Source organism: Ailuropoda melanoleuca, chromosome 4 (assembly GCF_002007445.2).
Source record: "Ailuropoda melanoleuca isolate Jingjing chromosome 4, ASM200744v2, whole genome shotgun sequence".
NCBI classification, from domain to species: domain Eukaryota; kingdom Metazoa; phylum Chordata; class Mammalia; order Carnivora; family Ursidae; genus Ailuropoda; species Ailuropoda melanoleuca.
Window position 1 is genome coordinate 17,172,568 of NC_048221.1, and position 19,683 is coordinate 17,192,250.

At 43.9% G+C, this 19,683-nt stretch overlaps 1 protein-coding gene across 1 annotated transcript in view; it reads left to right on the forward strand.

The window, feature by feature from the left end:
- The window catches only part of FBXW12 (F-box and WD repeat domain containing 12), a 71,603-nt gene extending 52,704 nt beyond the window's left edge, over positions 1-18,899 (forward strand). The window contains exons 9-15 of the mRNA XM_034658251.1: positions 544-662; positions 5,055-5,264; positions 5,845-6,003; positions 6,972-7,182; positions 7,633-7,811; positions 7,884-8,017; positions 16,552-18,899. Coding sequence (XP_034514142.1) covers positions 544-662; positions 5,055-5,264; positions 5,845-6,003; positions 6,972-7,182; positions 7,633-7,811; positions 7,884-8,017; positions 16,552-16,651 — 1,112 coding nt within the window. The 3' untranslated portion in view covers positions 16,652-18,899. The remainder of the gene's footprint in view (positions 1-543; positions 663-5,054; positions 5,265-5,844; positions 6,004-6,971; positions 7,183-7,632; positions 7,812-7,883; positions 8,018-16,551) is intronic.
- The last annotated feature ends 784 nt before the right edge of the window (positions 18,900-19,683 follow it).

Genomic DNA, 19,683 nt, shown 5'->3' on the forward strand with positions numbered 1-19,683 from the left:
CATTCAGTGAAGAGAAAGAAAATTACAGCTTCTGGTGCTGGGTTGCTGTGGTAGAGGTCACAGTCGGCCTGTGTCTTCTCTTGTCCCCCACGGTCCATGGTGCATGGAGAGACCAGAGTGATCTCTTCAGGAAATCAGGGCCCGGTCTCCCTTTCTCCAAAGTCTTCCCGTCCCTCCTAGAATAAAAATGTTAAAAAGGAAACTGGAATAACAGGGCTTCTACCATTCACTTTATTCCTAGTACCTCTTTTAAAACTCATAACAGTTCTCCGATGGAGCCCTCTTTATCCCCATTTTGCCCGTTAGGGAAACTGAAACGAAGGAGGAAAAACAAGCCGGCCAGTGTCTCCCCAGGGGCCCGTCCGCCCTGGGAACCCATGTCTGGATGACTCTGAAGCCAGCTTCTTCTCTTTGCCGTAGTTGTTTCCCAAACTGTCCTAAGAGGGTGCAGGAAAGCGTAGTTATCTTTCCAGAGTCCTCTTTATTCGATTGGACCATCCCTCCGCTATCTGGTGGCCCAGTATTGCCTGTGTTTCCTTCCAGGAATCTTAGGACCTATGGCTTATCTGTCAGGATGTGGCCACACAGTGGGTGCACAGGAGAAGTCCATCCTTTGTACGGTGTCGTCAAAGCACAGGCTTTATGCCTGGGACGTGCAGGAGGTGAGTCGGGCCAGTGAGGAGCACAAGTAATGCCTCACCTTGTCCATCCTGTGCCACACAGGCAACAAGTGCTGGGGGGGATGGCACTTGGAATCAGTGACAGAAACAGAGTTTCAAATCAGGTCTTCTCATTGGTAATCTGTGACCTTTCCGTTCAGACTGTAGACACACAGAAAACGCACTTTTTAATGTGTAGTTTTTTTTTTTTTTTAAGATTTTATTAGAGTGCGAGCACATGGGCACACAGGCAGGGGGAGAGGCAGCCTCCCCTCTGAGCAGTGAGCCAGATGGGGGACTCGATCCCAGGACCCTGGGATCCTGACCTGAGCCAAAGGCAGATGCTTAACCGACTGAGCCACCCAGGCGTCCCTAATGTGTATTTCTATCTATACGTTTGTACAAGGACTTGTTTTCTATTGGTAACATGGAATGGCTGTGAAATAAACTTAGGGTGTTGCACACCTTCGCGACCTATTCTGCCTCTCTGTCAACTGTTGGCATTTGTTACGTTGGCTTTTTCAGACAGTGGTCTCTCACCGATCACTTCCACGGCGGACAAAGGTCTTCTACATCAGGACCAATAAATGTGCTGCAGAAATCACTAGATGGGGGACTGGAAGACCCCAAAGGGGATCCCAAGTTATTGCATTTTCTTGGTTTTCTCTGTTTGGATTTTTCTCCTCTCCCTGTGGAAAGTATACAATGACGCTTCTTCACATTGGGTCTTCTGAAGTATGATAAATAAACCCTTTATGAGTATATGAGGTGGCAAGGGAATGATGAAAAAAATCTAGAAGGGACTCCTAAAGTTACACAATGTTACATGTCAGTTACATTTCACTAAAAGCTGAGAAAATCAGAAAGGTACTCTCTTAGATAAGTTGTTCTGGGGGAAACCAGTCACCACGTCCCCGAGGACATCCCAGCAGCCCAGTGGATGGTCCACTTGGCAAAGATCTCAGGCCTTCTGCCAACAGCCAACACCATCTTTGCAGTTATGTGAGCGAACCACCTTGGAAGCTAACCTTCAGTCCTTCGGATTATTGTGTCCCCAGTCAACACACGGAAACCAGATGAGGAACCCGAAACCAGAGCCACTCAGTGACTTGTCTCCTGAATTTTCAACCAACAGAAGCTGTGTGAGATAAATGTTTATTGCTTCGAGCTGCTCTAGCATTTTTTTAGGCAGCAACAGATAACCGTTTTTCGTATCACTTTCCTTAAAATTTAAGATGTGGAAGAAGCTGGAAAAATTCTGAGGAGAGTTTGGGACTTTGAGGAGACCTAGCAGAAACCCAGGGGCCTGTCATGAGGCTGCAAAGACTTAAAGGGAAATGTAAACAAGGCTATTGGAAGAAGAGGGAAAGGATAAAATGACCGTTAGATAAAAGAGAGCCAAGGATCGCTGGTTCTGAAAAATTGTAGCTTTTCAAGATGGCAAATGATGCAAAAATTTAAGATCAAGATCAACCCACAGCAGCGTCAATAAACCATTCTATAAAGGTGAAGCCAAAGGAGGGACTGCAGAATTCTTTACAGACCACAGAACGATCTAAGGGGGTGCCTCAGAACTGTTAGTCAAGCAATGGACCTCAAAGTTTAAGGCCTTGTCCTCAGCAGCCCCTGGGATTTATCCCAAAGACTTGTGGGTGTGGCTCTTATCTAATGACATCAACTCCAGTAAGTTTCTCGGAGACCCACTAAGTTCAAGGGAATCGTACTGGCTGAAATGCTGCCAGTTTGAATTTAAAGAGGTTGAAATATCACAACAGGAAAAGAGGACTTTGAATCTTGAACTTTTCCAAGGAAGAAGCAGCCTGTGAAACCATTCAGCTACAAAATTGGGCCACCATATACAGACAAGGCAGAACCAAGAGCCTAGAGAGTGGAGCCAGGAGTCCTGAAGAACCTTTCCCAGGCGTTGAATCCTGATCAACATATTACAGCACGTTCCCTGTTGGATCTCAAATATTCTGCGTAGCAGTGATGCCCACGCCTCTACCTCCATTTCCCCTTTTTTTGGATGAAAGTGTCTATAATGGTATCTATGTTATAATCTCCTATCCTTGTATTTTGGGGATGGGGGTCAGACAACTTGTATACTTAGTTCTGAGGTTTTCACATCAAGATGAACTGAATCTAAAGGGCCTCATGTCATTAAACAATGAAGTCTTGGATTTTGTGATGTTGCTGTAATGGTGAGATATTTGGGGGCATGGGAGATGGTGAGTGTATTTTGCACTGGGAGGGAGGTGAGTTATTAGGGACTGCAGGGTGGGGTGTATCAGCCAGTCTTGAAGATGGCCTCAGTCTTCCTTGTCCCCTATTCATGATCCTAGATCGTCCACTCCCACACTGAATAGGGCTGACCTTTGTAACCAATTGGACATTGTGGAAATGATGGTGTGTGACTTCCGAAGCTATGTCATCAAATACACTTCCTCTCTCTTGAGTCATTGGCTCCCAGAAAGCCAGCCACAGTGTTAAGGACCCTAAGAGACCCTACAGGGAAGGTCTGTGTGGTGAAGTACTGAGGGCTGCGGGTAGCCAGCGCCAACTTGCCAGCCATATGAGTCAACCCTCTTGAGCCTCCGCCTCATGAAGCCGACTTCAATTCATAAGAGACCCTGAGCCACAACCACCTGGCCAAGCTGTACCTGAATTTCTATCAGAAACTGAGATAACAAAAACTTTTCTTTTAACCACCCAGTTTTTTTGGAGAGGGTTTATTTTTATTTATTTTGCTTATTAAAAAAAACTCAGTATAGTTAACATACAGCATTATGTTAGCTTCAGGTGCACAATATAGTGATTAGCGCTTCTTTACATCACCAGGTGCTCATCATGACAAGTGCCCTCCTTCATCCCCGTCACCTGTTTCCCCGTCACCCATTGCCTCCCCTCTGGGAACTGTTCTCTAGAGTTGAGTTTGTTTTTTTGGTTTGTCTCTTTTGTGTTTCTTAAATTCCGCAGATGAGTGAAATCCTATGGTATTTGCCTTTCTCTGACTTATTTCACTTAGCATCATACCCTCTAGATCCATCCATATTGTTGCAAAAATGGCAAGATTTCATTCTTTTTCATGGCCAAGTAATATTGCATTGTGTGTGTGCTTGTGTGTGTGTACGCGTACATACATACCAATCTCCTTTATCCGTTCATCTGTCAATGGACACTTGAGTTGCTTCCATGTCTTGGCTGTTGTAAATAACGCTGCAGTGAACGTAAGGATACCCCTACCTTTTCAAATTAGTGTTTCCTTTTTTTTTTTTTTTCAGCTAAATACCCAGTAGTGGACTTGCTGGACCATGTGGTAGTTCTGGTTTTAATTTTTTGAAACTTCATACTGTTTTCCACAGTGGCTGCTCCAGTTTGCATTCTCACCAACAGGGCACAAGGGTTCCTTTTTCTCTGCACCCTTGTGGACACTTGTTGGTTGTTGCATTTTTTATTTTAGCCACTCTGACAGGTGTGAGGTGATATTTCATTGTGGTTTTGATTTTAAGCCACCCAATTTGGGGCTGATTTATTGCACAACAATGGATAACACTACACAGGCAACCTGTTAAGTGTTACAAATCAAAATGGTGATTACATTTGGGGAGTGTGGAGAAGTTAATAGAGCAAGTGTAAGTGGGCTTAGAAGTAGTTATCAATTTGTAATAACTAAATTTTGCATTTATTTTTATATTCTTTTTGTATGATATGCTTCACGATTTTTTAAAGGTTAAAGAAAATCTAGAAGGGAAACGATTTCTTCTGTGTTATTGGCAATGTACAAGATTGATGATGGAATAACAATTAAGAGAGTTGATATTCTTTGAATTCCTACTGTTGACAAGGCAGAATTCTTTTTTCTTTTTTTAAAGATGTATTTATTTACTTGGGAGGGAAGGGAGAGGGAGACAGAAATCCAAGCAGACTGTGCACCGAACATGGAGCCTGACGTGGGGCTCAATCTCACAACCCTGAGATCACGACCTGAGTTGAAACCCAGTTAGATGCCTAACCAACTGTGCCGCCCTGGCATCCCTAGGCAGAATTCTAAGAATCTTTCATGTGCTGTGAAATGTAATACAACAGCCCTGTAAGAAGCCACAATGGTAAGTAACTTGCTGGTTGTAACACCTTTAGTAAGAGGCAGAACTGACTTGAGCCCAGAAGCCTGATTGTTCTTTATGCCCATCACATAGTGAGATCTTCCCTTTGAATATACCGCGTTGTTCCTTTTCTGTGTTCACTATCCGTCAAATAATTGAGATGTTTAGAATTTTCTTATTCTTTCCCAGAAGCAAGAAATGGATCTGATTTGGAAGAGAGTTCCAAATAAACACTGGCAAAAAGAAAGCCCAGTAGGTGTGAAGAGTTCCTTGTGTTCCTCTCATTCTCTAGGGCACCATGATCTGGTCCAGCCCAGTCCAGCAGTCTAGTATCATGCGTCTGGCGACCCTCCCTCAAATGCATCTTGCATTCACTGTGGATTTGGAAGGAACTGTCAAAGTGTGGAATTGTCAGGATGAGGATGCCCTGGCTACTCTCACCATGCCTTGGACCTGTTTTTCCTTGGAAATCTGTCTCACAAATGATGGCCCATTCCTGATGGTAAGTGAGCACTGCTCCTAGAGAGGGCCCACAAAACAAAATGCCTGCTGCCTTGACAGATGTTATGGCCCCATGACTGTCACATCACTGTCTATCTTCCTGGAGTCATCCCTACTACATACCCTGAGAGTCCAAACATACCCGTGAATGTTGGCCCTATAAACCTTGCTACCATCTTGGCCTTTGATCTACCACAAGTACATTTCCCTAGTCATTCTTCCAGAAAAGAAAAAAAAGTGTCCCTGAATGATTTCCTATCTATGTCTCTTCTTTCAAGTGTGTATTATACAGTACTTGACCTTGGACAGGGATTATGAAGAGAGAGCTGTGGGTTTGGGAAAACATTGAGGGGGGAAAAATAGTGTTGATGTGCTATGAGTGACTATTCTTGAGAAGAGTGCTTTGGGGCTTAGAAAGTTTTATTCCTTGGGATCATTCTCACGATGCTGCGACAGCTTTTCACCTCCACTGGGGGCTCGAAGAAACCATAGTGTGTTTTGCAGCTGACAGTGCTGCCTTCTGTGTGCTCACGGATTTCCTGTCTCCTTCCACTGACGTGGTGGTGGTGCTTTGGTTTCAGGTGGGCAACTCTGAAGGCAACATCTACACACTGACAGTGCCTGAGCTAAGGGGTGTCTCTAAAGTCAATGCATTTAAATACAGTGTTGACCTCCTACACTGCTCTCCCGACAAGAAATGGATCTTTGCATCTGGGACACATCAGAATATCTTGCCCGTGGTAGGTGTTGCTCTGTGCCCTAGCTTTGGGAGGAGAGGGTCAACACCAGGAAGGTGGGGTTTAGGAAGTGTCAAAGAACCTGCAGAACTCAGGGAGGACCGCGCAGGGCGCTCCCTCATCTCAAAAGCCATATCGCATGTAAAATCCATTTTTGTAGCCAAGAAATAATGTTCTTTGAAGTGATAGTATCAAGCTGCAAGAAAAAAAATGTTTGTTAATGAAAATTTGCTTATGAAGCCTGAATCAGCCAAAGAGCTAGAGGAGGTGAGAGTGCTCTCAAGAAAGCAGGATCTTTGGTAACCTTGCTCATTTTAGCTTTCCTTACTTTACATTTATCTACCTTGGCTGGAAGGGACAAAAGTCCGGAAGTAAATAAGAACGTATCAGCCTCCGAATGTCCCTCTGAGAAAGTCTGTGGCCCTTGAGTCCGCCATTTTTACCAGTGGCGTGCGTGGACCACACACCAGAGAGCAAGGAGCTGAGAGGAGTCAGTGAAAGCCAAACAGCCTTCCACCAGTTCTCCAAGAAGGGAAAAATCTATCCAACCAATGGCAGCTTGATCTGGGCTCCAATGTGGCCAGATGACTTTCTAACTCCGTGGCCTGCCGGAAGAGCAGCTTTGGGGACTTTGCTTTAGGCATGACCTTGACAGGCAGGAGAGGAAGACAGTCCTTGGATGTCAGATGACAAACAGGGAATACTCAGTGTTTCCTAAGATTCAGAATAAAGCTTTGGCTACAAAGCAAGGATTTTTTTGTTTTGTTTTGTTTTGTTTAAGTAGGCTCCATGCCCAATGTAGGGCTTGAACTCATGACCCTGAGATCAAGAGTCACATGCTTTACTGACTGAGCCGGCCAGGCGCCCCAGAAAACCAGGACTTTTAAGGAGGCTTTTCTGGAGTCGCTCCTGTCCTGACGTGCTGTAAATTCTCCTTTCGCCCAACTACATGTGCAATAATCTCTCCATAGGTGTTTCTCACAGAGAGCTTACTGAAACCGTCAGAAGGCAAAAGCCCTCTGTCGCTCTCTATCCCATTTTCATCATGCTGCAGAGCCTGCTGGGCCCCAAGGAGGACAAGCAGGATCACAGTGATGTACCGAAGAGGCTCTTGCAGGAAGACAGGATTTACCACCTTTGAGCTAATGGCTAAGAGGACGGGGGACCGAACAGACATCCAAGGTAGGCTGTGCCACATCAGAGACACGGTTTCTAGTCCCTTCCACGCGTGCATTCTTTGGGAGCTATAACTCTGCGGAAAGGGGGTGGGGGATTTCTTTAGCTGGGGGCTAACCCCTGCCTGCGTGCCTCTCACGCCCATGCTCTGACCTCCACTCCACCCCGCTCTTGGGCAGGTCTGTCTAGATTCCCATCCTGCCTTAGGGCCTGGATCCCAATGCCTCCTCCATGCCTGAGCCGTTTCAGTCCATCGCCCCGCCCGCTCCTGGGTCCGGGCACCCATTACGGTGGTCTGTGCTGTGTATTTGTCGCTGGCCTACCCTTCGTTTTCCTCACCAGACTGAGGTCCCATGAAAGCAGGGAGTGTGTGTTTTCACTCGGTGTAAAGCTGTCGTGCTGGCTAAAGGATCCCCAGTTTGCCTGGACGTGCGTGTGTGTTTCCCACAAACACAGCCCGCCAGATTGCAACTTTCCTGTTGCCGCTTCATATGGAGAGTCCTATTTGGATGGGCGTCGGAGACAGAAATACGGTTGTCTTCGAGAGTGGGCCATCCTTATTCCTCTTCACCATCAGTGGCCACCTGCTACAACGATTTGAGGACCACCAGAGGACCATCGGCAACTTGTGGGTGGTAGGTATGAGCCTCCCCGCCCGCCACTCTTTGCTTGGTCTCTGGGCCACTCACCCCGGGTGTCCTTTGAAGGATCCGGTGCACGTCCTCACCACCTCCATGGATGACTCTCTGCATCTGTACATGTGGGACGAGGAAGGCCGTTACCCGCACCTCAAGAGCTGCTGTCACCTGGAGCACGCGGGGAGTGACCCGGTGCCGAGCTGGTAAGCCCTGCTCTGTGACCTGACCTTTCCTTAAAGATTGCAAACTTCCATATAAAAAAATGAAGGGATAATAAGTGAGGTTTTTAAAAAAAATTTTTTTGAGGGGCGCCTGGGTGGCACAGCGGTTAAGCGTCTGCCTTTGGCTCAGGGCGTGATCCCGGCGTTATGGGATCGAGCCCCACATCAGGCTCCTCCGCTATGAGCCTGCTTCTTCCTCTCCCACTCCCCCTGCTTGTGTTCCCTCTCTCGCTGGCTGTCTCTATCTCTGTCGAATAAATAAATAAAATCTTTAAAAAAAAATTTTTTTTGAGGAGATATATGTATATATACACACACACACACTTGTGTCCAAAAAGAGAATTGCTAGTCCTTGGAATATGTTCACAGCCCTTGCAGTACATTTCAGAAGGTTTCCAAAAGGGCCCCCACTTGTTTGCCCACAGCAGAACATGGAACATTTCTATCCTCAATATCCTGTCTCTACTTGCAAGGTTTATACCTTTTTTTGAGTTCATCAGTCATTTGGGTTGCTTTCCTTTTCCTTTTCCTCTTTCTTTCTTTCTTTTTTCCTTTCTTCCTTTCTTCCCTTCTTCCCTTCTTCCCTTGCTTCCTTCTTTCCTTCTTTCTTTAATTTATCTGAGAGAGAGAGCATGAGCAGGGGGCAGAGGCAGAGGGAGAAGCAGGTTCCCCACTGAGCAGGGAGCCCGATGCGGGGCACAATCCCAGGACCCTGGGATCATGACCTGAGCCGAAGGCAGACGCTTCACCGACTGAGCCACCCGGCTGCCCCCGGGGTGCTTCTTTAGTGAGCTGTTTTTATCTCCATTTTAGTTTTCTCATAGATTGCTTGCCTTCATCTAAATTGTTTTTCTTGAGATTTTACAGAGTATACATAGAGGTCTTGTCTTTTATATACATCGTGGCTTGTCCTTATAATGTTTACTTTTGCCAAGATCTAACAAAATACAAAATACGTATTCTTCAAACTGCCGGTACCACTAGCAGGAATTTGACAGTAAACCTCCACCAATTAGAAATCCGTTGGCTGTTTATTGCAACATGAGTTGTGATTGCCAAATGCTGGAAACTCTCTAACTGCCTAAACATAAGAGATTGTTTAAATTACTATGACATGAAGTATTGTGCAGCTGTAATCTAGATCTCTATGTTCAGATAAATTATTTCCAGTGTTATGGAGGCAAAAAAACTTTTAATCGTATATAACTGATATATAATTATGCTTAGCAGATTTTATTTTGTTCTTTATCATATCTAATCTTTATTTTTTTAAGATTTTATTTATTTATTTGACAGAGATAGAGACAGCCAGTGAGAGAGGGAACACAAGCAGGGGGAGTGGGAGAGGAAGAAGCAGGCCATAGCAGAGGAGCCTGATGTGGGGCTCGATCCCATAACGCTGGGATCACGCCCTGAGCCGAAGGCAGACGCCCAACTGCTGTGCCACCCAGGCGCCCCTATCATATCTAATAAATATTAGCCTACTGTAAGTCATAAATGCTTTTCTCCTTTCAATAATTAAAAAAAATTTTTTTAAGATTTGTTTATTTTAGAGAGCATGAGTAGGGGGAGGGGCGAAAGGAGGGGGGAGAGAGAGAGAGAGAGGTAGACTCCCCACTGCCGGGGAGCCAGGCTCAGAGCTTGATCTTGACCCTGAGATCACAACCTGAACTGAAATCAAGAGTCGGGATGCTTGGGGCGCCTGGGTGGCACAGCGGTTAAAGGTCTGCCTTCGGCTCAGGGTGTGATCCCGGCGTTCTGGGATCGAGCCCCACATCAGGCTCCTCCGCCCACATCAGGCTCTTCCTCTATGAGCCTGCTTCTTCCTCTCCTACTCCCCCTGCTTGTGTTCCCTCTCTCGCTGGCTGTCTCTATCTCTGTTGAATAAATAAATAAAATCTTTAAAAAAAAAAAAAAAAGGAGTCGGGATGCTTGACCAACTGAGCCACCCAGGCGCCTCTCAATAATTTTAAATACTTCCCCTTCATATCACATGGTCCATACTATGTAGTATTATGGTTTTATCTGTCTAATTTTTTAACAATGCAAAGAAATTTTGTCTTCCCCAAATAGAATCCAGTTATCCAGCACAGTCTGAGTTTTGACAGAACCGTAGTCTTTTTTTTTTTTTAAAGATTNCTTTTTTTTAAAGATTTTATTTATTTATTTGACAGAGATAGAGACAGCCAGCGATAGAGGGAACACAAGCAGGGGGAGTGGGAGAGGAAGAAGCAGGCTCATAGCAGAGGAGCCTGATGTGGGGCTCGATCCCATAACGCCGGGATCACGCCCTGAGCCGAAGGCAGACGCCCAACCGCTGTGCCACCCAGGCGCCCCAGAACCGTAGTCTTTTTAATCAGAAGTACACTCAAACCGCAGAATAGTTCCATCATCCCCAAAGTTTTCTTAGGCTCCATTGCAGGCTGTCCCTCCTTCCATCCCCACACCAGGCAACCACTGATCTGCTTTCTGTCCTTATTGATTAGTTTAAATTTTCTAAACTTTTACGTAAATGGAATTATACAGTATATATTCCCTTTGTGTCTCGCTTCTTTCAGTGAGCGTGGTGTTTCTGAGATTCACCCTTGTTGAGTGTATTGGGAACGCCCTCCCTTTTGCTGCTGAGTGGTCAGTGCCCTGTTGTGTAGATGGGCCCCGGTTCATCACCTCGCCAGCTGAGGGTCACTTATGTTGATTCTAGCTTGGAATGAACATGTTTTCACATTTACCTGCGAGTGGAACTGTTGGGTCATATGATGTTTGATTTTATAAGAAACTGCTAAACCCTTTCCTAGGGGGCTATACTTTTTCGCATTGCCACTTGGTGTTGCTCCGGTTTTGTTTTGTTTATTTATTTTACGTTCTAATATGTGTGAGGTATGCTCTTAATATAGTTGTATTGTGTATTTCCCTAACGACGTCAAGCAGCTTTTCATTTGCTTATTTGCCATCCAGATATCTTCTTTGGCGAAGCACCGTGTACATTTTTTAGTTGGGTTGTTTATTAATATCTAGTTTTGATAGTTCTTTATATATTTGGAATATAAATTTTTTATCAGATAAGGATTTGCAAATATTTTCTCCCACTTTGTGGTTTGTCTTTCTACTCTGTCTTTCAAAGAGCAGGTGTCCTTATTTTGATGAATCTCCAATTTTTCTTCTAAAATGATTGGGCTCTGGATGTTATATCTAAGAAATCTTTGCCTAACCCAAGGTCACTAAGGTTTTCCCCTTTGTTTTTATAAAAATTGTATAGTTTGAGATTTTATGTTTTAGTCTATTATCCATTTTGAATTAAATTTTATATAGGATAAGATATAGATCAAGGTTTCTTTTTTTTCTTTTTTTCTTTCTTTTTTTTTTTTTTTTTACATACAGGTATTTATTCACCATTTGTGGGGGGGGGAAGCCATTCTTTCTCCACTGAATTCCCTTTACATCTTTGCCAAAAATTGACTCTCTCTCTCTCTCTGTCTCTCTCTCTCTCTCTATATATATACATACATATATATATATATATATATATAATGTATGTATGTTAATTTCAAGATTCTTTTGTTCCAAGGACCAATGTGTCTATCCTTTCTCTAATAACACACTACTTTGAAAGTGTAACTTCATAGAAATTTTAAAATCTGATGATATGAGTCCTCCACTTTTTTCTTTTGCAAAATTACTTTGGCTATTCTGGTTCCCTTGTTTTCTACATATTTTTTTTTGTTTTCTTCTTGTTTGTTTTTCTACATATATTTTAGAATAAGTCTGTAAATGTCTACACAAATTCTGCCAGGGAGGTGCCTGGCTGGCTCAGTCTGTGAAGCATGTGACTCTTGATCTTGGGGTGGTGAGGTTGAGTCTCACACTGGTCTTAGAGATTACTTAAGGGAATTAAAAAAATAGAATTAGGGACTCCTGGCTGGCTTAGTCAAAAGAGCGTGCAACTCTTGATCTCGGTCGGGGTCATGAGTTTGAGCCCCAAGTTGGGTATAGAGATTAAATAAAAAAAATTAGAATCCTACTGGGACACACAAAAAATTCTGCTGGAGTTTGTACTGGAATTCTACTGGATCTACAGATTTGGGAAGAAAATGGCATCTTTACAATTGAGTCTTCTGATCAGTGAGCCTTATGTCTCTCAATTTATTTACATCTTCCCTATCTTATCAAGTGTTCTAGTTTTCAGGACACAGATTTTGCAAATATTTTGTAAGACTATACCTAAGTATTTAGTGGCTTGAGTGCTATAACAGTAATGTCTTCAGTTTTCAATTTTTCACTAGTAGTATGTAGAAATGATTGACTTTTAAAATACTAATTTTATATCCTGCAATCTTGCTAAACTATTATTCAAATAGCTCTTATTATCTATAGATATTTTGTGATTTTCCATGTATGCAATCATGTCATCTGTCAACAGAGACAGTTTTTCTCCCCTTGCTTTCCAATCCATAGGTCTTTTATTCCTTGTTCTTGACTTATTGCATTGGATATAACTTTCAATAGCAAGGGGTGCCTGGCTGGCTCAGTTGGTAGAGCATGAGGCCCTTAATCTTGGGATCATGAGTTCAAGCCCCACGTTGAGTGTGGACTTTACTTACTACTACTACTACTAATAATAATAATAATAATAACCTTCAGTAATAACATTGGAGTGGACAGCAGATATCCTTGCTTTTTATAGAAAGTGTTGGGTCTTTCGCCATTATGATATTCACCGTATGTTCTCGTAGTTGCCCTTTACTATGTTGAGGAAGTTCCATTCTAGTCCTGGTTTGCTGAGGGTTTTTATCATCAATAGAGGTTTAATTTTGCCAATGCTTTTCCTGCATCAATTACTGTGAGCATATGATTTTTCCTTTTTAGATTCTTAATAAGACAAATTACAGTGATTGATTTTTCTTTTTAAGATTTTATTGATTAGAGAGAGAGTGAGCATGCATGAGCAGGGAGAGAGGGAGAGGGAGAAGCAGACTCCCTGCTGAGCAGGGAGCCCAATGCAGGGCTTGATCCCAGGACTTCATAACTGTGAATTCTTTTTCAGAAATTTTTTTAAAGTTTCTATTTAGAGAGAGCATGGGCATGCAAGAGCGTGTGTGTGTGTGTGTGTGTGTGTGTGTGAGAGAGAGAGAGAGAGAGAGAGAGAGAGCAAGCAAGCACAAGCAGCGGGGAGGAGCAGAGGGAGAAGCAGACCTCCCGCTAAGCAGGGAGCCCAACTCAGGACCGGATCCCAGGACCCTGGGATCAAAACCTGAGCGGAAGACAGACACTCAACCAACTGAGCCACCCAGGCACCCCAACTATGAGTTCTTTAATGGTTATAGCACCATTCAGATTATCTCTTTTATGCTGAGTTCTGGTAGTTCGTGGTTTTCCAGGAATTAGTCATTTCATATAACTTGTTCCTTTCAGTCTTTTACATATATGCAGAATCTGGTGATTTCGACTCCTTTACTCCTAACACTGGTAATTTGTCTTTTTTTTTTCTTTGTTGGTCTTTATATGTATATGTATATATATGTGTATATACATATATATATAAAATAATATGGTTTTATTTATTTGAGAGAGAGAGAGAGGGAGAGCATGAGAGTGGGACGAGGGGCAGAGGGAGAAGCAGACTCCCCTCTGAGCAGGGAGCCTGATGGGAGGCTCGATCCTGGGACTCAGGTATCATGACCTGAGCCAAAGGCAGATGCTTAACCAACTGAGCCACCCAGGTGACCCTCTTTGTCAGTCTTAATAGAGGTTTATCACTTTTTTTTTTTAATTTTTTTTTTTAAGATTTTATTTATTTATTCAACAGAGATAGAGACAGCCAGCGAGAGAGGGAACACAAGCAGGGGGAGTGGGAGAGGAAGAAGCAGGCTCCCAGTGGAGGAGCCTGATGTGGGGCTCGATCCCACAACGCCGGGATCATGCCCTGAGCCGAAGGCAGACGCTTAACTGCTGTGCCACCCAGGCGCCCCCAAGGTTTATCACTTTTAATTATCTTTTCAAATAAATAGCTTTTCTTTTGTCTTTTTTTTTTTTTTTTTTTTTTTTTTTTTTCTTCTTTTCTTTTTTTTTTTTTTTTTTTTTTTTTTTTTTAGTTTCATCTCTGCTCTTCCTTCTTGCTTTGGTTTATTTTGTTTTCTAATTTTTGAGGTAGAAACTCAGATTATTGCTTTGAGACTTTTTTCTTTTTTGAGAGAGAGTGCATGAGTGAGCCATGGGAGGGGCAGAGGGAGAAAAAAAGAGAGAGAATCTCAAGCAGACCCCCTCCTGAGTGTGGAGCCCAACACAGGCCTGCTCCAACAACCCTGATACCATCACAACCAGAGCCGAAACTAAGAGTTGGTCACCCAGGCGTCTCAAGACTTCTCTCTTTAAATATTAGCATCTGATGCTCTAATTCCTCACTAAGCACTGCTTTGGCTGCAACTTACAAATTCCAACTGATCGTATTTTCATTTTCACTCAGTTTCATATACTTTTTTTTAAAGTTTTTATTTGAGAGAGAGAGAAAGAGAACACAAGCAGGGGGAGTGGCAGAGGGAGAGGGACTTGATCGCAGGGCCCTGGGATCATGACCTGAGCCAAAGGCAGACACTTAACCGACTGAACCACCCAGGCGCCCCTCCATATACTTTTTAATTTCCCTTTTCCCCTTTGACCCATGGATTGACTAATTATTTTCCAGTTTTTATTTAAATTCCGGTTAGTCAACATATAATGTAATATTAGTTTCGGGAGAAAAGACCCATGGGTTATTCAAAAGTGTGTTTATTTTTCAAGTGTTTGGATATTTTATTACTATCTTGTTGATTTCTGGTTTGAATCAGTTATAGAGCACATACTCCGTATGTTCTTCCTTCTATGTCTGTCCAACTTTGCTTTATGACCTGGGGCATAGTGGATGTTGGTGAATGTTTGAGTGTGTGCCCTGCGCTTGTTGGGTGGAATAGCAATGGCACTGCTTTGTTGCTTATCTGTTTCAGTGCTTCCACACCCTTTCTGATTTTTGATGTAGTGGTTCTATCAATTATGAGAGGAGATTGTTGAATTTTCTGACTATAAACGTGGAATCTTTTCCTTTAACTTCTATCAGTTTTTTTTTTTCATGTATCTTGCAGCTCTGTCATTTGGTACATATACATTTAGTATTACGACTTCTTGGTTAGTTGGCCCTCTTACGTTTGTGTAATGTCTCTCCTTATCCTTGGCAATTTTCTTTGCTCTGAGGTCTACTTTACCTGTTATTAATTTAGCTACTCCTGCTCCCTCTTGATTAATGTTTGTATGGGATGTTGTTTTCCATTCATTTTATTTCCAACCTACTTATTATAATTGAAGTGGGTTTCCTGTAGACAGCATCTAATTGGGTCGTGATTTTATGCACGTTGTGCCAAGATTGGTCTCTTCACTGGTGTATTAACTTACTTCAGCATTTGGGAAATGTTGTGTTATTTCCTTCTGGTTTCTACGGTAGCCAATGAGAGACCCACTGTCATTAGAGCTGTTGTTCTTCTATAGATAAAACTGTCGTTTTTCTCAGGCTGATTTCAAGTTATTTTCTGTCTTTAGTTTCCAGAAATGTGTTGTTTTTGATGTAGATTTCCTTGAATTTAACCTGCTTGCGTTTGATCAGCTTTTTCAATCTGTAGGTTTACCAAATTTGAGTTTTTAGCTACTACTTGTCTCTGCAGTGCTTGAAGAGAAGAAGGAGGGCCGCCTCTACTCGTCTTAGTGCAGGGAGGAAATGGTCAACAGGGCTCTACTCAGTCTTTGCAGGGGAGGGGTAAAGGCACCACCTTTGCTTGGGTTAGTACAAGGCAGGGATGGTCGACAGAACTCTACCCCGACAGTTCGGGACTCCTGGAGAAGAGGGGTAGGAGTATCCCTCATCAATGCACGATGAGAATGGTTGACAAGGCCGTGGCCACAAGCTCTACATCACCCCCATGGGGAGGGGGCATGGCATCTTAGGGATTCGCCTGGAAGAGGGCAGGTATAATCAAAGGGAGCAGAATTCTATTTTAAAATAAAAATATTCTCTCTCAGGGCACCTGGGTGGCTCAGTTGGTTAAGCATCTGCATGCAGCTCAGGTCATGATCTTGGGGTCCTGGGATCGAGCCCTGCATCGGATTCTCTGCTCAGCACAGAGTCTGCTTCTCCTTCTGACCCTCCCCCTGCTCTCGCTAGCTAGCTCTCTCTCTCTCTCTAATGAATAAAACAAATCTTTAAAAAATATTCTCTCAGCATTATTAAATAATGTCTCTAATTTGCTAGATTATCGTGAGAATTCTGGCAGTGCTCTCTCAGCAGGCTGGGATCGCTGCTCTCGCAATTCATAATCAGCAGAACTGTCAGATCTGTGCAGTCAAAACCAAATCTCAGAATAACTTCAATGATCAAAGAACCAATTGATTTGGGAAGAATATTCATATCTTTGTCGGGTTCAAATTTAGTATTCTCAACAACGGCTGTCACTACTTTCCCGTTTGTCCACTGATGATCTTGTTTTTTCTGTTGGCAGCTACGTCTCCAAAGCAATATGTGATAATATGAGCATAGTATGTGTGATGTCAAGAATTCGGGAATCCAGCATTCTGGTCATGTATTCTTTGCATATGTAACGTGGAAACTAATGGAATTAACTTGCATCATCTCCCTCAATGTAGTAAAGAGAATTCTGTTTGCAAACCCAGAATGATTATTTTAGTGATATTAGGAAAGAAGCAGATTTCACTGACAGCTGCTACAGATCCGACGCCGTACAGCGAGGAGGAGCCACGCGCCCTCTGTTCTTGCCAGCAGGGAGAGTACAGAACACTAAGGTAGCAAAATAGAACTGGTCACACAAATCAATTCAAAGGGAGCCTATAACAGGAGAAAGAGTGACTTAGGATTGAGGCTGGTTTACAAGTGAAGGCATTGGGGGCGCCTGGTTCAGCTGGTAGAGCAGCAACTCTTCATCTCAGGGTTGTGAGTTCGAGCCCCATAATGGGCGCGGAGCCTACTTAAAAAAAATTATAAAAGTCAAGGTCATCTGTATTAGTGTTCTCTAAAATATAAGCAAAGCATAAATGTATTAGAAAAACATAGACGTTAATACTTAACGGTAGCTAGAAGCGACTCAGAATGTAGACGGTAATAAAAAATGCTCAAGAGGACTAGGAAATACAGCAAAAGCTAAATCACATGGAAGTTTCACTGTGCATATCCTCACAGCCACCGGACATGACAGAACTGCCCCCTAGGTTGCACCCTGGTTCAGGATTCAGAGTTTGGGGGGAGAGTACTAATACATCAAGCCTAAGACCTATGGGTCTGCTGTTCTGGCTCTGAGAGGAGGACTGGAAGAAAGAGGACATGAGGGGGGGCCACAGTTCTCCCATGAGGATGTGATCTCAATGGGAGATTTCTCCAAGGAGCTGTGTGGGTTTCTGGGTTGTTAGAGTGCCCACCAGTCCCTCTTCCTCAAAACAGACTTGAGGTGTGACCAGGAAGATAAAGGGAGTTAGTGGAGGGTCCCTGGAGATGGACAAGGCTGGGTGGAGAAGCTGACAGGAGTGTCACTGTACACAGCACCTGACGGTTCTGGGACAGTCGCAGGTTTGAATCAGGGTCCGCGAGGAGCAATACATTCTCAGGGTGGAAAGTCCAAGTGTCAAGTCACACAGACAGCTGCAGGACCTAACCCAAATATTTTTTTAACAAAGGAGAAAAAAAGAACTATATTTTATAGATCTATGTTTTTTTAAAGATCCTCTTTCATGTCACTTAGAAAAGTGGTTTAGAAGTAACCGTAGCATACGCCCGTAAGGAGTATCATGCCCTATACCAATTTTACCTCCTTTAAAAAAAAAAACGTAGCCATGGTGACTAAGGAAAGCCCAGGAGGCTGTTTTCTTGATGAGAATCTCTGTGACAAAGGGAATATGTGGCAGAGGACACGCAGGTGGAAGAGGAGACAGAGGCAAAAATCTGCGGACTACGTGCATGAGCACAAAGCACGTAATTTGTCCGAGGAAACAAGAGTAAATAGGACCCCACAGGGCCTGTGATTTCTGAATACTTTAGAGGCAAAACTGAATTGCTGTTGGGCTTTCATTTTCCAGAAAAAGGTGGTCAAGCTAGGCAGAGAAAACTTTCTACACACAGCACCAAACATTGTTCAAAACTGCAAATGCAAAAGAAAACCTTAAAATCTATGGTGAAGGGGCCAGAAATGAAGGGAACCGCTCTAAATTGAGGAATGAAGAACAAGGGTAAATCCGGAAAAGTGAAGAAATGGTGCACGCCTTATTCCTAGAATTTTAAAGAACTCCACGATGGAACACAGGGCCCCTGCCAAAGCGGAGGTCGGCTCACAGATTTGCAAGGTCTGGGACCCTCAGAAAAGTAACAGTCCTTTCCTTGTAGGTGAACTGAAGGGAAGCCGACCGGCTGGAGAAGGATGATGGGGAGAGCTGCCTCTCTCAGCTTCGGGTTTGGGTGGGTTAAAAACGGAGAAACCACTTTCTCCAGAGAATTCCTAACCATAACCATATTCTCCTTGGAGGTGGAGTTGACATCAGTCAAGGTCCCAAGACTAGACAGAGGTCACCCACGCATTAAGGCAATTTGACCAAGGTTTAATAAAGGAACTACTGTAATTTGGGTTTGTGGTGAAAAGCATTCGAGAAGCCATAGAAACAATACACTTAGTGGTGTTTTCGCCCCTCCTTTTTGTGAACAGGGTGCTGGCAGTCCACTTTCGACCTATGCTCGTGAGTCCAGGCCAGGCTTTCTGTCTCAGCCACTGGAAGCTCATGGGCGGCACCACTGCTGGGAAGAGTTCACTTCCCCTACCTGCACCTGGAGGGTGCTGGCGGAGCTTAGTTACAGAAGGGGTGCTGACTACCCCTCACCCCTTCTTTTGGTTCCCTGGGCTGCCTGTGCTGAAAGCCACGGCTACTAGGTGGGGCCTTGCTACAGCTACAGAGAACTGAACAGGGCTATTCCTCTTGCTAGAACTCCTCTACCAGGTATCATTGCCTGAATGGATACATTCAAGTGGTTATAGATTTGACTAACATGTTCTAGTTAGTAAGGACTTTACCAGAGAGAGCGAGGCATCCTCTCTCGTGTACTTCACTCCGTTACAGGCACCGGAGCCAACTGGACCTGCTCCTGACACCCAGGGGATCTGTGAAAAAGGAAACCAAGGCCCCACATGGTGTCCCTTAGGTTAGGTATTAGGTCTTGGTTGGTGGACTTGGGGCCTTAACCTAGCTGCAGTTTCAGCCCCCCAGAAATGTCACCTTTACCCAGTCCACATGGGACTTTCCTGGTCAGCACTATGAGATTGACTGCTTGACCCCTGCTGTTCCCCTTAGGAGCGCAACCAGGCCTAAAACAATGGGTTCTTTGCTAATAATCTCCTCTCCCCCCCCCCATGCCCTATCTTTAAAAACTTTTCTGTAGCCCTTTGGAGCTCCCCTTTACTTGCTAGATGGAGATGCTGCCCAATTCACAAATGGATTAATAAAGCCCCTTGGACTTTTAAAATTGACTTGGTTGAATTTTTGTTATTTAACAGAACTAATTACCCTGAATGGGGTACCAGCATATGGGTGATTCTCAGGAGACCAACAGAGCCCCCCCCCCGCAGATGACCTTTGAC